Genomic DNA, 19828 nt, shown 5'->3' on the forward strand with positions numbered 1-19828 from the left:
ATGTTGATTTGTCTGGCTAAATGACGTGGAAGTGCTCTGTACATGGATCGAATGGACTTTGCCAATATGCTCTGTACCAATAGCTCGGATAAGCGGTTGTGCTTGGGTGAGGGGGGTGAGGCTAGTCACTGGTCATGTACTGAGTAGGACCGGGTATTTGGTTCTGGATAAATTATCATACGTCGAGTTGACTTGTTTGTGCAATTTGGTAAATTGCTTGATTATCGAATCTAATCGGTTGTGTAATTGTTGGACCTCTATTGATTTATTTTCTATCTGAGCCTTGTTATTCTTGTTGTATTGTATACTTCCCGAATTAATTTATTTTTCAGGCGTGGAGCAAATTTAGTGGCGATTGGAGTTGAAGCATCTAAAGAGATTATTTGAGTTGGAGATTCTTTTAGTCCACAACTATATATTATTTTTGGAAATTTTCATAATTTATGTTTTGGAGACATTTGAGTTAATTATTTATGGAGACGATTTGTATATTTGGGATTATGAGTTATCTGCGATTATAAATTTGAGGTTGATTTGATTTATTAACAGCCCGGAAGTCGGGGCGTTACAAAGATCTTCAACGACAGATCTTATTTTGAACAACTAATAGATTGCCTTGACTGTTTCTGTATTGGTGGGTAGTATTGGTTTTATTATTTAAAAACATTAATAGTGGGTTGTATTGGTTGTATTGGAATTGTTTGTATTCATTGTTTTTTTATAACATATAATTGTATTGATTTGATTTTAACATGTTCATAAATATGTGGTTGGTACAACATTTTAATTATTTACAACATTCTGTGGTTGGTACAACATGCTCATGCTATTTCAAGAATGAATTCCAGGTCTCATGTCTTTACATGTTAATTTCTCTGCAAGTAGGCTCCACAAATCATTAGAAGCAAGTTTTAGTTAAATTACAGTCTTTAATTTCTTAAAAAAAATCAACTAAAATGGTTTGCACTTGGGATTTTGTTTTTCAGGCAAAGAAGAAAATGGTTGATTTAGAAAATAAAATAATCAAAGAGAAAAGGAGCAGTGGAATCTCTGAAGCTTCAAAAGATGGTGCAGATGTTTTGATTGGCAATGGAAGTGAAAAACTAACAGAGGATTTAATATCAAATAATATGATAAGGGAAGCTACTATAATATACAAGACAAAATCACTACATTTATAAAACAAATTGACCCAACAAAAGGTTGTTAAAATAACAAAATACAAAACAACGAAAATACATAATGTAAAAGTGCATTCTAAAAACAAATAAATTAAAATGGTGTCATCCAAGCTGAAATTAAGACTGATTTCGAGGCTGTTATTGTTGGCGTCGTGGAGGGTTGGAGCTTTCACCACGTTCTGGTCTGGCTCTTTTAGTTCTAGGCATAATGTGAATATCTATTAAATTTTTATGGAAATGTGTTAAATATCAATGGTGAATTACACATGAGCTGAAATTAAAATGGTAATGTGTTAAATATGAAGATGAATTAGAGCTGACATTCAGAGTGCAAAACTTTACTGTAAAATGGAAATGAGCTTTCACCATGAAAAATTAGGTTGAGATGGGAAGGAAATGCATGTTATAGGTTGTAGTTTAACAAATAAACTTGATCTTATATCAAGGAGAATGGCAAAACAGGAGTTTAAAAATTTACTTTAATAGAAGTTTTAATTTGTACACATAACTGTTCTTCTTTGCCAATACACCTCTAAATGAAATTATTAAAATTAAAAAATACAGTAGACGAGCTTGTAGTGAATAGATAAGGCATTTGATGACAACAAATCAAAGATAACAAGATAATAAAATAAAATAAGAGAAAAAGAGAGTAGGTAGTTCCCTTCTTCAAACCAAACCCCCATTAAGGAAATTACAAACATTAGATAGAAATGCCATTCACTTGTCTGTTTCATATGAGAAAAGTGAATTTCCAAGGTTAAACATTAATGTAGTTTGATTCAGAACAAGGTTAAACTTCAACAATTAAAACATGGTGTTATGTTCTTCATCTTTCTCCTATAGAAGCCTTTTTTCTGGTGTACAGAAGTGCAACGAAGTGCACACTGAAATAAATAAAAAAATAAAAAATTTACAAGGCCAGTTGACCAACCAGTTGACCCATGTTGAACACTCACTCTATTTTCTTGCTGGCTTCTTGTTCCTATTGCTGTTGGCCTTGTTGCTTCAGATGCTTTGCCTTGCTGATTCTGTCGATTCACACTTCCAATATAGAGTTTGTATAGAGTGAATATGTAGCGTTTGGGAATAGAATTTGGTGATGCCGAATTTGTAGTGTTTGTGGAGCAGAATTTGTATATCTGTTTCGTCTACAATCTTGAGCTGATATAGAGGGTAAATAATTGAGGTAGGTGGTGGAGGGAATTAATGTGGTTGGTAAATTGGTTTAATGAATTAGTTGGATGGTGGCATTGTAGACACTCTATTTTTTACGGCCCTTTAAGACTTGGATGTTCTTGCAGGTACATCCGATAACTAGTTTGTTTGCTCGCCAAGCGCTCGAAGTCCGCGGCAGAACGCCACAAGTTTGAGCATTTCAAGCCCTACATCCATTTTGTCTCATCTTTAGACCATGCTTGGTTCTTTTTAGCTTGAAGTTTCTGACGACCTGCCGGCCATCTTTGGACGTTGCTAGCCACCACTTCTCCTTTGCCAACCATTGGTGTGCCTTGTCGGCCATCATTATTTGCTGCAGATATTTTGTGATATTTTGTGCCAGCTGTTTGCACACATTCATGCATTTTCTTACACGTGTGTGGCTGGATGTCTATGAGGGAAATTAGTGTTTTTCTACATACAGGACCCCTCTCTCTCATGTGAAGGGGTTAGAAAATTTTGAGACATAAAAATTTTCTCTTTTTCTAGAATTCTCTCTCTCTCTTACAATTTTGTGCCTAAGTGCTTGTTTTCTCTACACTTTTACATACACTACCTTAACCAGAGTTGCTAGTCCTTGAGCTGAGGTAACTTGGGACCTTCTTTGAGCTCTAGAAGGTGGTTTTTGGCTTGAATTGTTGGCCAACTTGTGTTTTGCTTCAAAGGTATAATACTTGCCTTATTTATACTTGTTTTGTATACTTGTTTTTCCATCATTTTCAACTGTTTTGGGGCTGGTTTTGAACTGTAAAAAGCTCTATTTTTGTGGCTTAAAAATGGTGGTTTGAGCCCTTTTTTAGTTAGGGAGTGATTCGCCATTCTTGTTTCTTAGTTTGTAAAGCTTTTGTGCCTTTATTCATCATTTTAAAGCCAACTTTTTTGAGCCTTTTAACCACTGAATTTTAGAAGTTTTTTCAGTGGTAAAAAACTCATTTTGAAATCCAAAATTGGAGGGGTTATCCTCCCCTCCTTGTGTCTTGTTTGCATGCCTAGTTAGCCTCATGTATTAGCTTAATGTTTTAGCTTTTTGTGGCTCAAGTCTAGCATGTTTTCAACTCTATTTTGACCTGTTTTAGCTCTGTTTTGGGTTGGTTAAGTCATTTGAGTCTTGTTTTGCATAGTTGTAGTGTAAGTTCCTTGTACTAGCTTGTTGTTTTAAGGCTTTAAACATCATTGGTTTGAGTTGGTTGCATGTTTAGGTGCTTTTATCACTCATTTCCAGCACTGATAATCTCTGCAACCTCCATCATTTCTTCACTTTTTGGTTTTGCTTTGAAAGTGGTTTCAAATCACTTGTTTGCCTAAGTGTGAAATGGAGGTGCTACACCTAATGGTTTAATCCCTTAGGGGGTTCATTACCAATAGTGTAATGCCTCTTTCATGCCCAAAGCAACTTGGGGTTTGAGCTCTCTTTCTATTAGAGGACACTCACCAATGGACTTAATGGATTAAAGGATGATTTGGTAATTAAAATGTGCAAAAAAAATTGGCAAGTAAAAGAGGCAACATAAGCATTCTTTGTGTTGCATTGCATGTGTTGAAATCGGAAGTTAATTTGAACACAAGGCAAATGGGACATTTCATACTCAATAGTGATGAAATGTGTCATTTTCCTAGGTCTCCATTGCCCTTGATCATGCATGATAGGGTGATGGTCACTTGAGTCTTGTTTTTGCATTTATTGAACTTGCACAATTGATTTCACAAGTCATCATACAATGAGATTGCTTGATTGGTGGTTTTGTAAACCAAATCTTGTCCCTCCTTTGATTTCCTCATGAAAAGGAGAGACAAGGTGTGCAGATAACCCTTGGAAAAACTCCATTTTTGCTCTGTTTGTGCTCTGTTGCAGCATGGTAATCCAATGCATCAGTGGCCGATAGTGCCCCATCCATGGCCGATAGTGTCTCATTTCTAGTTGGTAGTGCACCCTTTTGGCTGGCAGAGGGCCGGCAGCATTCTTCCATGGCCGGCAGGCCACTGGTGTAACCCTCAGCAAAGATTTGGTAAGGTGGAGCAGAAAGGTTTCTGAAGTATGCTCAACCTCACAAACAGAGACTTTCGAGAGCAAAACATAGGTCTTTTCGGGGAGAAAACCAAGCATGCGCATGCATATCTATCACTTCCCGAGGCTGAATAGTTGATTACTTAGTTTAATTGCAATTGAGTTGTAATCTTTTAATTAGCTAAGTAGTTAATTAGATGTGGTGTAATTATTTAATTAATTAACTAGAATAGTTAAGTAATTAAAGTTTTGTAATAATTATTTTAGCTGAGCTTAGCTTAGCTTAGCTCTTATTCCTTCGGACCCTCCTTCACGAGGGCGTAATGTTATAATAAGTGTGTGTGTGTGTGTGCGTGTGTGCATGTCCTCCAACCCCACGTCTTTCTCCCTTTTATTTAATTGCTTTTGATGGTTAGATTAGGGACATGTTTTAATTAGCATATCGCATGCTTGCATACATTCATCTTGTTTTGTATGCACCGAGGCTCAGCGCATCATTCAAACTGTATTGTAATTTCAAATAATTCTTTGAATACGTGTTTAATCACATGTTGCTCAAATCAATTCATATGCCATATTAGTAGCCGAGCCTATTAATTGCATATTACATGTGCTGCATTAGGCATCTTGTATAGTTAGGATCGTACATCTTTGTAAGTAGTTTCTGTTTTGGCTTGGAGTACTTGGTGAGTTCTTATGCTTTAGCATACTTGCATGGATGTGATTGCCATGTTGCCATGTTTTCCATGAGGCTATGTGCTTAAATGCTAAACTGCATGAATGCCTGTGGATGAAGGCTTGCTGTTTGAATTGGAACAATTCAACAAATGTGAGTTTTAAGCCCACTTTGTTGAGTGGCAAACCTGTTTTAAGCCTACTATGTTTGGTGGCAAATTCGCAAACTTTAAGCCTACTTGAGGTGGCAAATTCAAACCCTTTTTCGTAAACAAACATGAAATTGAATTGTTCCAATTCTTGCGATTTTAGTCTATACTTGCTTGTGCGTATCACATAGTAAAGCTAGTCTAATAACAGGAGCAAGAGCACATAATGTTTATAAAAGATCATATCATGATTAGTAAAGGCCGATCTTTGATCGGGCGAGTGGGGGTGCTCAATTCATGACCTTCCCTCTCGTACCTAAGTTCTTGAACCGAGACAACTTTGGTGATAACAGGCACGTGGCCTTTGGCACGAGTCATGGGTTTCCTAAATTTCCCCAAAAACAAAAATATTTAGGTGGTGACTCTGTATCTGGCAAAGCAGTCTAATTTTGGCATTATTTGATTTAAAATAGATTTCCAAAAAGATTTGCCGGATTTGGACTCTTTGGTGTTTATCAGTTTCACATTGCACTTGTGAGACTAGATTCAGAACCATGTGAGTCCGAACTGTGAGTCCTTTCTTTTCAAACCTTCCAAAAGGGGGTGTGGAAAAAGGTGAGTCCACAGTTTCTGGCGACTCTGCTGGGGATTTAAAGAATTTGACTCGAACTCATGATATGTTATTTTATTTACACTTATGTATTTTTTTGCATTTGTATTTGCATCGGTGCGCCTAAGTCACTTTGTTTGCCATCTGCTATTCCTGAACGGTTTACTGGAGGCTCGCTTGGAAAAGCTTGCTAAAAGGCTGACCAGTTACGGGCTCTGCTACGATGGGAACACAACCCTTGGATTTGGACTACCACTGTACCATTTGATCCTCTTTTCACTTCTCGGTGTTAGGTGTGAGAAGTATATTAGGTAGTCTTGCTGAGGTACTCTTTTTGACCAATTGACCTAGTTGCATATTGAAAACCATAGAGACTGTTCCAAACTAGGACAGATTGCTCATCCGAATGCAGGAATTGTATGAAACCGCTTGTTTTGCATAGTGAATCCCTAGTTCATGATGAAATTAGGACAGGGTAACCCTACCCCATCATAGGGGTGTTTTGGCTCTCACTTGCTTGATATGTGCTTTTAGAGTGAAACTTTGTAGGAATGTATGTATTAGTTGTAAGTCTGGGTATCAGTTTTGAGGTAGAAATCAGTGATGAGTATAGTTCTCTAGCTTATGATTGCAACTGCGCGTTGTTTGTGTCTGAGCCAAGGTGCTGTGCGGTTTCTGATTTTTGTTTCGTTTTGCTTTATTTTCTTTTTGCAAGGTAGTTTTTCACCATTGCTTCAGATGATTCTATTACCCCTCAAGCACTCTAGACCAAAGTTAGAAGGATTTGCAGATCCGGGGATCTAGTCAAGGGATAGCCAATGTTTGTTTCACTCCTACTGGTTACTAGAGGGAGGAGGATCAGACAGAATTTACCAATCCAGCAGTCACCTTTTGCTTCGCCTGTGCCCAGTCAAGCCCAGTCTTCTACTTCTACTCTAGACGGAGAGTATTTGCTAGTTCTAGTAGCTCAAAGTCCCCTACTCAGCATGGAAGATATGCTTCGTTAGCTCTAGCAGACCATTGAGACTATGCAGCTAGATGCTGCTAGCCAAGCTGAGACCATAGCCCGCCAAGCCGAGGTTGTAGCTCGCCAAGTAGAAGTGATAGAAAGACTTCAACAACAACAACCATAACCAGTAGTAGCTTTTGCATCCCATGCACCCCCAGTGGGAATTCCAGCACCCGGGGTCATAATTAATGTCCAGGAAAATGCGGGGATTACGGCAGATCCGATCTCACTTCAGACCTCAAAGGCACCAGTTTATCAAATGGAGGCGCCGTTTGAATTTGAGGTTGACCCCACTGCAGTGAAGGTCAACAAGCTAGAAAAGCTCTTCAAACGGGCTTAGGGCATGAATTCAATCCCTGATATTGAGGATGGCTACACAGATTCCGCAGTAACCTGCCGGACAGATTCAAAATGCCGCACATAGACTGGTTTGACGGCTCCGGGGATCCCATGGTCTATCTGCGGCTATTTTCAAATATCCTATGACCAATGGGTCTGTCTAGACTACAAAAGTTGTCACTTTTTGGCCGGACCCTATCGGGTATAGCGGTCGTTTGGTATGCCAAGCTTGAAGACTCTGTGAAGAGAAACTGGGAGGAAATGGCTGAGGCCTTCATAGCACAGTACTCCTACAATACCCAAATCGAGGTCACTACTTGTGACCTCGAAGCGACTCGTTAGGAGCCAAAGGAGGGTTTCTCGAATTTTGTGACTCAGTGGAGGACCAAGACCTCTATGATGACTTGCCATCTGAAAATGTCCAAATCAGAATGGTGGTCCGTAACTTGCAAGGGAGATTATTACAGAAAATGATAGCCTTGCCTTTGTTTACATTTGCTGAACTCCATAAAATATGGATGCAAATTGAGGATACGATGAAGTAGGGTCTGATAGACCATGAGAAGGAACAAACCGAAAGGTCCTTTATACGCAGCTCCAATGCAGCCACGACTGGTGGCACCTCTACATGGCCTTCGGATGTGAGCATGGTCACCACCACACCTAAGACTGTCAACCCTTTTGCCGGTACATCTAACATAACTTCACAAACCTCAAGCCATTAGACCTGAGGCCAGAGGGTCTTCACCCTACTTTATATGTCCTTATCCAAAGCCCTAGGGGTCCTAATCAAAAAAGGACATCTTAAGCCGTTAGAACAACACCCACTACTCGATCCTCTAGATCCGAAACACAACTCGGCCAAATATTGTGTTTTTCACCAACAGCATGGTCATGATACTGATCAGTGCTTCAGATTGCGTTATGAGATTCAAGATCTCATTGACAATACAGTGATAGCACCTCCCGAAAAACCCAACGTCACTACAAATCCTCTCCCACCACAAAAACAAGCCCCTCCACCTCGGCAAGTAAACCTCATCCACACACTGGCCATCTCTTATGACCCCAGTATATATATCACCCCTTCCCACCTACTTAAGCCGGCATTGATCATCTCTGAGAGCACAGACTTGTGCATGATGAGCGCGTCCTCACTCCAACCCGAACCCGTGGTGGTGACAGTGGAAGATGAAGGGAGGTCAGCCTTGGTGAAGAATATCAGTCCGTTGCCCGAGGGCTTTGAGGGTTTATCTGAAGGGGCATACGACCCGAGTTGCTATGTTGTGCCAATCAATCAAGCTAAGCTGAAAGTGGTGTTGTCGACTGGGGTGGAGATTAGTGTAGTCTGAGAAGATGGACCAACTCAGGGATTAGATGATCTAGCTGACTTGGAGGAGGATATAAACAATTTGTAGTTCTTTGATAAGCAAGATCAAGGAGACGTTCATATTAATTGGTTTGATCTGAACGTGTCAACAAACAATTCTGGGTGGCTAAGTGATGAACCCGATATAGATGAGGGAACTGAGTCGAAGCTTAGAGAACAGAAAGTGGGGACCGCTGCAATGGCCAGAACGGCCGAGAGAAAGGGTAAACTATTGGAAAGCACTGGTAAAGAATAATCGGCTCAGGAACTGGGCATTGTCAGTACTGCATATATTGAATAGGAAGCCGCACTGGAGCGGTTTAGACAAGAAATGATTGAAAGTGATCAAAAAGATGGAATAGCTCAACGCCCCGTAGGGAATGTTTCTGCGGAGGGAAAACTTAGGCTGGAACTGAACAATTGCTTGTCAGTTGTTGGAAGAATGTGGTGGGAAGATGATGATTTGTATCTTGCCCACACTGATGAGGATTGGGGTGAAGACCTTCCTGACAATACCTGGTATGTGGAGGAAGTCGACCACATGACAAGAAGTGGCCGATATTTCAAACCACTTCATCTAGACCAACTCGAGGCATCTAGGAAGGACAAAGAGGTAGAGAAACAGAAGGAAAAGTAGTTAGAGAAAGAGGCTGTGCTGAAATGATTGAAGAAGATTCAAGCTGACGTATCTATCTAGGGACTGCATATGGCTTCGCGAGTACACAGACAGGCTGTACTATCGGCGATGGATAAAGCCAAGTTGTCCATTGAGACTACCCCGGAACAACTGGTGGGATTAGTCTTCCCAGGAGGCGCTATGCTAACTTTGACCTTTTCCGATAAGGAGTTACTGCCAGAGGGCTCTGCACACAACAAGCCTCTATACATATTCGTAAAGTGCCAAGAAAAGTGGGTGCCAATCATATTAGTCAACACCGGGTTGGCAATCAACGTCTGTCCATGCCCCATGACTTATGCTATTCGCCTGAAACCGGCCAATTTTGTGCCTACAGCCCAGGTGATTCGGGCGTATGACAATACAAGCAGAGAGGTGATGGGAACAACGCAGATTAGAGTGCAGGTTGGACCCGCTCAACTAAATATTGAATTTCACGTCCTGGATGTTCCAGCCACCTTCAACCTATTACTTGGGTGACCCTGGCTATACTAAGTAAAAGCTGTCTCTTCCACCCTACACCAAATACTAAAGTACCCCCCATGGGAAAGAGATGGCTATAGTCTTCGGGAATTCATCTATACATCCTCCGCCAGAGGTCACTACGCTTGTACTAGAGATTGTGCATGGCGAAGATGATGTTTTCATTTCGGGGTTTACCTTGGCTAAGGCCCGAGTAGTGCAGAATATCTTTACTGTTGATGAGAGCCTCTATGTCAGTGCCCAATCTGTATATCTCATGAATAAACTACATCACATGCCCGAAATGGGATTAGGTAAAAGTGGCCGGAAGGGCATTACTGCATTGGTCGACGTGCCACATAACCCTTCTGCCTTTGGTCTTGGCTATACGCCCACCAAAGAAGACTAGGTGAGGAAAGGAAAAAAAATGGTCGAAAGGGCCAAAGTGAAGCAGACTGGAAAGCACTACGAGCTTGTGCATCGACTTATTCGGGGAACCCTAAATGGCTATTTTGTTGGGGAAGGGGAAGACTTCCCATTCTGTGGTTTCCCCGAACCTTGGTTCAACTCTGAGAAGCAACGGGTGCCCGGTTTTGAGATTTTCTTTGACTTGCAGCTGCAAGAGAGTAAAACAAAGGAGCAGACTGAACTGGGCGCTGAGGCTACAAAGAACAAGGAAGTGATTCTGATAGCAGTGAACTTGAGGTAGGAGCAGCACTGACATGTCTCCTTTCGGATCCTTAGATCAACTCAGAGAGCTTGGGGGATAACCTGACTGTTTTCATGATTGGAGAACAACCAGGTGTGAACCCTTCTAGTGTTATCTTGGATGCATCTGATGTACCGTCCCTCACTTGGCAGCTGGAGGAGGGCTTCTTGTCTAGTAGCTTTGAGTCAGGTAGTGAACCAGAATTTGATTCCATAGAGTCTGTGGAGTCGGAATCATATTTTGGTTCTTCTGAGTCTGGGTCTGGTATTCTTGGGGTTTAATAACCCGGATGCTGGGGTTTTGTCCAGGTCGTCTTTTTCCTTTTCTTTTGAGTCGGTTGTAACTGAGGAATTGGATGAGCTAGACTTTATGAATGAGAATACCACTGCAGGTTTTGGGTACTTTTCTATGCCACTTGTATATTGCATTGATTATAACTTTCAAAATTTTAGTGAAAACAAAAAGGAAGGCATTCCTCTGGTTTTGAAACATTTGATTGATCGAGAGGAGGAGAGGTTTGTAAAATCCTTTGTTGATGAAATCTTTCCAATTAATGTGTGTATTGAGAAGGATTCGCGTTTGGTTCAGATCGGGTCCACGTTGTCTTTAGAGGAGCGCAAGCGCTTAGTCGCTTTATTAAAAGATTTCAAAGATGTTTTCGCGTGGTCCTACGAAGACATGCCTGGAATCGATCTTGAGATTGTACAGCATCGAATCCCTCTTGACCCCGAGGCCCGACCCGTTAAGCAGAAGCTGCGAAGAATACACCTGGATTGGGCTTTGAAGATTAAGGAAGAAGTCACCAAGCAGATAGACGCAAGGTTTTTGCTAGTATCTGAGTATCCGACTTGGTTGGCCAACATCGTTCTGGTGCCGAAGAAAGATGGCAGAATTCGGATGTGTGTGGATTTCAGAGATCTAAACAAAGCCAATCCGAACGATGACTTTTCTCTACCGCACATCGATGAATTGGTGGACTTCACCGCATGCCATAAGTTGTTCTCCTTCATGGATGGATTTTTTGGGTATAACCAGATTCTGATGGCACCCGAGGATAGAGAGAAAACTGCCTTCACTACATCGTGGGGAACCTACTGCTACAGGGTGATGCCGTTTGGGTTGAAATATACTGGGGCTACCTATTAACGGGCTGCGACCACAATTCTGCATGATATGATCCACAAAGAGGTTCAGGTGTATGTGGACGACATGATTGTCAGGTCCAAGGAAAGAGAGGGCCACTACACTGCCTTGAAGAAATTCTTCTAACGGATCAAAGAATATCGGTTGAGGTTGAATCCACAGAAGTGTACTTTTGGCGTAACAACAGGGAAAATGTTGGATTTCTTGATCACACAAAGGGGCATCGAGGTAGATCCTTCCAAAATCAAGGCCATCCTAGAAATGCCACCACCAAGGACTGAAAAGGAGGTGCGAGGCTTTCTGGGTAAAGTGTAATTCATAAGACGGTTTATCTCAAAATTAACCTTGACTTGTGAACCATTATTTGGTCTCCTGAAGAACTGAAAGAAATTTCAATGGGATGATCGATGCCAGTTTTCTTTTGAACAGATCAAGCAATACCTACAAAACCCGTATGTGTTATTGCTACTAGAGCTGGGGAAGCCGTTGATTTTGTATCTGTTAGTAATGGACACAACGATGGGATGCATGCTTGCTTAGGAATCTGAGGATAGAGTAGAGAAAGCCATCTATTACCTGAGTAAGAAAATACTGGACTATGAGCCCCGTTACACCCTGCTAGAGAAGGCTTGCTTAGCCTTGGTATGGGCTACCAGGAAGTTGAGGCACTACCTGTTAGCTCACTCTGTAATTCTGGTTTCGAGATTAGATCCCATCAAATATCTCTTCGAGAAACCAACGCTTATGGGTAGGCTAGCCCGTTGGTTACTTCTTCTCTTTGAATTTGATCTGAAATATGTTACTTGCAAGTTTGTCAAGGGGAGAGCAGTAGATGAGTTCCTGGAAGATCGCCCAGTGGAAGGGGATGAAGTGGTAGAACACATGTTCCCAAATGAAGCTATTATGCAAATCGAGGAAGAGATTTGGACAATGTACTTTAACGGAGTGTCTAACCAGTACGGTTATGAGATGGGGGTGTTATTGATAGCACCCGACAATTCTCATATACCCTTAGCCTTCAAACTCCAGTTCAAAGTATCCAATAATGAAGCAGAATACGAACCGTGTATCGCTGGTTTGGAAGCCGCTCTAGAATTAGGGGTAAAAAGGTTGGATGTCATTAGGGACTCGAACCTAGTTGTGTCTCAAGCAAAAGGAGACTGGAAGGTCAAAGAAGAAAAGATGAAGATCTATCACCAAACCTTGGACGTTTTGATTCCTAGGTTTGAAAAGTTAACCTTCACGCATCTACTAAGAGAGAACAACAGGTTCCCTAACGCCTTATCAACTCTATCTTCCATGATAGACATCCCATTTGGAGTTCGGATGTGTACGATTATTATTAAATAGAGATATACGCCGGCCTATGAGTATATCGCTACAATAGATGAAGTGCAAGATCAAAACCCCTAGTATTATGATATCTGGAACTTCTTGGAAAAGGAGATTTATCCACTAGGGGTAAATGCCAAAGATAAAAGGGCAATACGGCAGATGGTCGTTCAATTTATTATCTGCGAGGGTAAGTTGTATAAGAAGGGTCATCTAGAAATGCACAAGCTATGTGTTGACACAGAAGAGTTGAAGCGCCTAATGGAGGCCATCTATGGGGGAGAGTGTGGAGCACACATGAACGGAGTAATGTTAGCCGGAAAGATTCTCAGACAAGGTTACTACTGGTCTACCGTGGAGGAGGAGTGTATTGGTTTTGTTCAGTAATGCTACATATGCCAAATTCATGCCAATCACATGGATATCCTACCGTCGAAGCTGTACAACATGACTTCACCATGGCCTTTCTCAGTCTGGGGAATTGACGTCATTGGGGTAGTTACACTAAAAGGGTCAAATGGGCACGAGTACATTCTAGTGGCAATTGATTATTTCACGAAGTGGGTGGAAGCTCAGTCTTATGTAGTGTTGAAAGCAGCGCATGTGGCTAAGTTCATGCTAAATAACATCATTTGTCGTTATGGAGTCCCGAACGAGATCATTTCAGATAATGACTCACATTTCAAGAAAGAAGTGATCGACTTGTTGGAGAAATACAATGTGGCTTTTCATAAGTCATTTACATATCGGCCGCAAACCAACTGAGCCGTTGAGGCCGCCAATAAGAACATCAAGCACATTTTGCAGAAAATGGTTGAGACCTACAGGACTGGCCAGAAAAATTGCCATTTTCTCTATGGGGCTATAGAACTTCAATTCGGACATCTACTGGGGCAACTCCATACTCTAGTTTATGGGATAGAATATGTTCTGCCTATCGAAATAGAGGTTCTGTTGCTGCGGGTCATGGTTGAGTGCCAGATAGCAGAAATGGATTGGCAGCAGAGCAGGTTCGAAGAACTAATGATGTTCGATGAGAGAAAGCTGAAAGCACTATACCATGTTCAAGGGTATCAACGCAGGATTGCTAGGGCTTTTAACAAGAAAGTTAAATCTTAAGGAAGGGGATTTGGTACTGAAAGACAACCGAGCTCCCATCCATGACCCTAGGGACAAGTTCAGACCCAATTGGACTGGTTCTTACATTATCAAAACTATTTAGACAACTTGTGCTTTGCTTTAAAGGTAACTTGGGACCTTCTTTGAGCTCTAAAAGGTGGTTTTTGGCTTGGATTGTTGGCCAACTTGTGCTTTGCTTTAAAGGTATAATACTTGCCTTGTTTATACTTGTTTTGTATACTTGTTTTGCTATCCTTTTCAACTGTTTTGGGGCTGATTTTGAACTGTAAAAAGCTCTGTTTTGTGGTTTAAAAATGGTGGTTTAAGCCCTTTTTTAGTTAGGGAGTGGTTCACCCTTTTTGTTTCTTAGTTTGTAAAGCTTTTGTGCCTTTATTCATCACTTTAAAACCAACTTTTTTTGGGCCTTTTAACCACTGAATTTCAAAGGTTTTTTTAGTGGTAAAAAACTCATTTTGAATTCCAAAATTGGAGGGGTTAGCCTCCCCTCTTTGTGTCTTGTTTGCATGCTTAGTTAGCTTCATGTATTAGCTTAATGTTTTAGCTTTTTGTGGCTCAAGTCCAACATGTTTTTGGCTCTGTTTTGACCTGTTTTAGCTCTATTTTGGGCTGGTTAGGTATTTTGAGTCTTGTTTTGCATAGTTGTAGTGTAAGTTCCTTGCACTAGCTTGTTATTTTAAGGCTTTAAACATTATTGGTTTGAGTTGGTTGCATGTTTTAGTGCTTTTATCACTCATTTCCAGCACTTATAATCTCTGCAATCTCCCTCGTTTCTTCACTTTTTGGTTTTGCTTTGAAAGTGGTTTCAAACCACTTGTTTGCCTAAGTGTGAAATGGAGGTGTTACACTTAATGGTTTAATCCCTTGGGGGGTTCATTACCAACAGTGTAATGCCTCTTTCATGCCCAAAGCAACTTGGGGTTTGAGCTCTCTTTCCATTATAGGACACTCACCAATGGACTTAATGGATTAAATGATGATTTGGTAATTAAAATGTGTAAACAAAAATTGGCAAATAAAAGAGGCAAGATAAGCATTCTTTGTGTTGCATTGCATGTGTTGAAATCGAACATTAATTTGAACACAAGGCAAATGGGACATTTCATACTCAATAGTGATTAAAGGTGTCATTTTCCTAGGTCTCCATTGCCCTTGTTCATGGATGATAGGGTGATGGTCATTAAGTCTTGTTTTTGCATTTATTGAACTTGCATAATTGGTTTCACAAGCCATCATGCAATGAGATTGCTTGATTGGTGGTTTTGTGAGACAAATCTTCGCCCTTCTTTGATTTCCTCATGAAAATGAGAGACAATGTATGCAGACAACCCTTGGAAAAACCCCATTTTTGCTCTGTTTGTGTTCTGTTATAGGAAGGTGATCTAATGCATCAGTGGCCGGTAGTGCCCTATCCATGATTAGCGGTGTCTCATTTCTGGCCGGCAATGCACCCTTTTGGCCGGCAGAGGATCAACAGCATTCCTCCATGGCCGGTAGGCCATTGGTATAACCCTCAGCAAAGATTTGGTAAGGTGGAGCAGAAAGGTTTTTGAAGTATGCTCAACCCTGCAAACAGAGACTTTCGAGAGCAAAACGGAGGTCTTTTCGGGGCAAAAATCGAGCATGCGCATGCATATCCATCACTTCCTGGGGCTGAATAGTCGATTACTTAGTTTAATTGCAATTGAGTTGCAATCCTTTAATTAGCTAAGAAGTTAATTAGATGTAGTGTAATTATTTAATTAATTAACTAGAATAGTTAAGTAATTAAAATTTTGTAATAATTATCTTAGCTTAGCTTAGCTTAGCTCTTTTTCATTCGGATCCTTCTTCACGAGGGCGTAATGTTGTAATAAGTGTGCGTGCGTGTGTGCATGTCCTCCAACCCTACGTCTTTCTCCCTTTTATTTAATTGCTTTTGATGGTTAGATTAGGGACATGTTTTAATTAGCATATCACATGCTTGCATACATTCATCTTGTCTTGCATGCACCGAGGCTCGGCGCATCATTCAAACTGCATTGCAATTTCAAATAATTCTTTGAATACGTGTTTAATCGCATGTTGCTCAAATCGATTCACATACCATATTAGTAGCCGAGCATATTAATTGCATATTGTATGTGCTACATTAGGCATCTTGTATAGTTAGGATCATACATCTTTGTAACTAGTTTCTGTTTTGGCTTGGAGTACTTGGTGAGTTTTTATACTTTAGCATACTTGCATGGGTGTGATTGCCATGTTGCCATGTTTCGCATGCTTGCCATGAGGCTATGTGCTTTAAATGCTAAACTGCATGATTGCCTGTAGATGAAGACTTGTTGTTTGAATTGGAACAATTCAACAAATGTGAGTTTTAAGCCCATTTTGTTGAGTGGCAAACCCGTTTTAAGCCCACTATGTTTGGTGGCAAATTCGCAAACTTTAAGCTCACTTGAGGTGGCAAATTTAAACCCTTTTCGCAAACAAACATGAAAGTGAATTGTTCCAATTCTTACAATTTTAGTCTATATAACCAGAACAAGAGTACATAATGTTTATAAAAGATCATATCATGATTAGTAGAGGCCGATTTTTGATTGGGCTAGTGGGGGTGCTCAATTCATGACCTTCCCCTCTCGTACCTAAGTTCTCGAGCCGAGATAACTTTGGGGATGACGGACATATGGCCTTTGGCACGAGTCATGGGTTTCCTAAATTTTCCCCAAAACAAAAATATTTAGGTGGCGACTCTATATCTGGTAAAGCAGTCCAAGTTTGGCATTGTTTGATTTGAAATCGACTTTTCAAAAAGATTTGCCAGATTTGGTCTCTTTGGTGTTTATCAGTTTCACATTGCACTTGTGAGACTAGATTTAGAATCGTGGGAGTCCAAACTGTGAGGCCTTTCTTTTCAAACCTTCCAAAAGGGGGTGCGGAAAAAGGTGAGTCCACAGGTGTGTGTAAAATGAGGCATTGACTAATTTGATGGGGCATTGACTCATTGGATGGTGGTGTGTGTAATGAATTTGTATGCCACATCTGTGGATAAATGAATATATGTACTGAATAAATGAATGCCAACATCAGTAAGCCAACCAACATCAATAAATATATGGATAAATGAATTCCAACATCGATAAATTTAGTTTTCTGAATAAATGAATTACCAAATTCATGAATGAATATTTAAATATAAGACTTCCAATAACATCAGTAAGCCTTTTCCCATTATTTTGTAACTGATTAAGACATGGTTATTAAAATATCAGTAAGCCTTTTCCCATTAAAACTGTTTAATATATGTGGATATATCTAAGCAGACAACATTCATAAATTATGAATTGAACATTTATCAATTGTCAACTTTACAAATTGGATTATCACAACAGAACATCGTAACAGAACTTCTCAAGTACTTGGTTAATATTGATAAAATTATGAAGAGTACAAACAAGACAACCTCCCATTCCAAAAATATAAGCAAAATTACATGTTTGCGTCGACGTGGGGAATTTAGTTTTCACCATGAAGATGCCACATATGTTCTATTAAATCATTACGGAGGGCATGATATGCATCTTTATCTCTAATACCTAAATGATGAGGCAGAAATAATTGGAAGTCATTGTTAGGAGTACAGGAAAGTTGTATTGGTGTGTTGGTTGATGAAAGTTTATAATCGAAATCAAAGTGCTCCTCCCTCTCATCTTCGACAATCATATTATGTAATATAACGCAACTCTTCATTATGTTCCCAAGCATTTTCGGATCCCAAAAACCTATAGCACCACCTAGAATTGCAAATTGAGATTGAAGCACTCCGAATGCCCACTTTACATCTTTCCTTGTGGACTCTTGCATCATTGCAAAATGTTGTTTCTTTACTCCTTAGGGAGAAGAGATTGTTTAAACCAGTGTTGCCCATTGAGGGTATATACCATCAGCAAGGTAATAACTCATAGTATAACTACGTCCATTAATAGTGTAATGGACATGGGGAGCTTTACCTTGAGCAAGCTCAGAAAACAAGGGTGATCGATCCAACACATTCAAGTCATTGTGTGATCCAGGCATTCCAAAAAATGCATGCCAAATCCACAAGTCATAAGAAGCTACTGTTTCAAGAATAATGGTTTGCTTTTTTTGATAGCCTACGTATTGACCTTGCCATGCCTTTGGACAATTTTTTCACTCCCAATGCATGCAATCTAAACTTCCCCGCAAACCCGGAAACCCCCGAACCTCCCCAATAGCAAGTAATCTAGCAATATCAGTTGGTGTTGGAGATCTCAGATATTCTGGTCCGAAGATTTCAATCACTGAATTACAAAATTGTTGCAAACTTTGAATTGCAGTGCTTTCCCTAATACGTATGTAATCATCAACTGCATCTGCTGCCACTGTCATATTCTCATAGTTGAAGTCATCTTTTGTAGGGGAGACAATCCCACAATATGAGCTGCTTCTTGTTTTTGAACAAAATATGGATTGTGTGCTTCAATGGCATTCAAAATTCGCAGATACAAAGGATGACGTATTCGAAAACGTCTCCGAAATATTGTAGGTGAATAAACTGGATTTGCCGCAAAATAATCTGCAAACAATCTCTCATGACCCTTCCTTCTATCGCAGCATATGTACTTATGACCTACAACAGAACCACCTCTTTTCTTTGAGCTATCAATTGATTGCAGAATCTGAATCATACTAGCATTATTCATCTCATAAGCCCCTAAAAGTGTGACCATATATTCATCATCAGACTCATCATCAGAGGATGAGGTAGAAGAAGATGATGAAAATGAAGTGAACATCATGGAATTTAAGATAGTCATTATGCTCTGTTTTCTTTCACTTATGTGCCTTTCAGATATAATCGTATCACTTTTTTGGTATATGGCATATGGATAATGTGTTTATATCAGGTTTTGGAAGGAAATCATTGTTGGAGGCAACAAAAAATGAAAAATATGTAATGGAGGGAAAAAGAAATAATAAACGAATTGGGAACAAAAAGGGAGGGGGAAAACTTTTTAAGAAGCCTAATTGGTCGACCCACTGGACGTCCCCTTCACTTTTGATGCACAACATTGGAGTTACTCATATTAGATTGAGAAAATCAATTTTTTTTTTTTACTCAGATTTGGTGAAAATTATAATGAACCGTTGGAGATGCTCATTTCTGTCTCGTCATTTAGGTATTAGAGATAAAGATGCATATCATGCCCTCCATAATGATTTAATAGAACATATGTGGCATCTTCATGGTGGAAACTAAATTCACCAAGTCAACGCGAACATGTAATTTTGCTTATATTTTTGGAATGGGTTGTTGTCTTATATGTACTTTTCATAATTTTATCAATATTAACCAAGTACTTGAGAAGTTCTGTTATGATGTTCTATTGTGATAATCCAATCTGTAAAGTTGACAATTGGTAAATGTTCAATTCATAATTTATAAATGTTATCTGCTTAGATATATCCACATATATTCAACAGTTTTAATGGGAAAAGGCTTACTGATGTTTTAATAACCATGTCTTAATCAATTACAAAATAATGGGAAAAGGCTGACTGATGTTGTTGGAAGTTTTATATTTAAATATTCATTCATGAATTTAGGAATTCATTTATTTAGAAAACTAAATTTATTGATGTTGGAATTCATTTATCCATATATTTATTGATGTTGGTTGGCTTATTGATGTTGGCATTCATTTATTCAGTACATATATTCATTTATCCACAAATGTGGCATACGAATTCATTACACACACCACCATTCAATGAGTCAATGCCTCATTTTACAGACACCACCATCCAACT

At 39.8% G+C, this 19828-nt stretch overlaps 1 protein-coding gene across 1 annotated transcript; it reads right to left on the bottom strand.

Annotated features, from left to right (window-relative positions):
• Positions 1–17512: 17512 nt before the first annotated feature.
• On the bottom strand, positions 17513–18406 carry LOC145802203 (uncharacterized). Its single transcript, XM_082894874.1, has 3 exons — positions 18226–18406; positions 17938–18114; positions 17513–17790 (listed from the first exon to the last, which is right to left on the bottom strand). The coding sequence occupies exons 1-3, from the start codon at positions 18404–18406 to the stop codon at positions 17513–17515; spliced, it is 636 nt and encodes a 211-aa protein (XP_082751000.1).
• Between the last annotated feature and the right edge of the window lie 1422 nt (positions 18407–19828).

Source organism: Camellia sinensis, chromosome 11, assembly GCF_055761805.1.
Source record: "Camellia sinensis isolate YWXY chromosome 11, ASM5576180v1, whole genome shotgun sequence".
Lineage (NCBI taxonomy): Eukaryota > Viridiplantae > Streptophyta > Magnoliopsida > Ericales > Theaceae > Camellia > Camellia sinensis.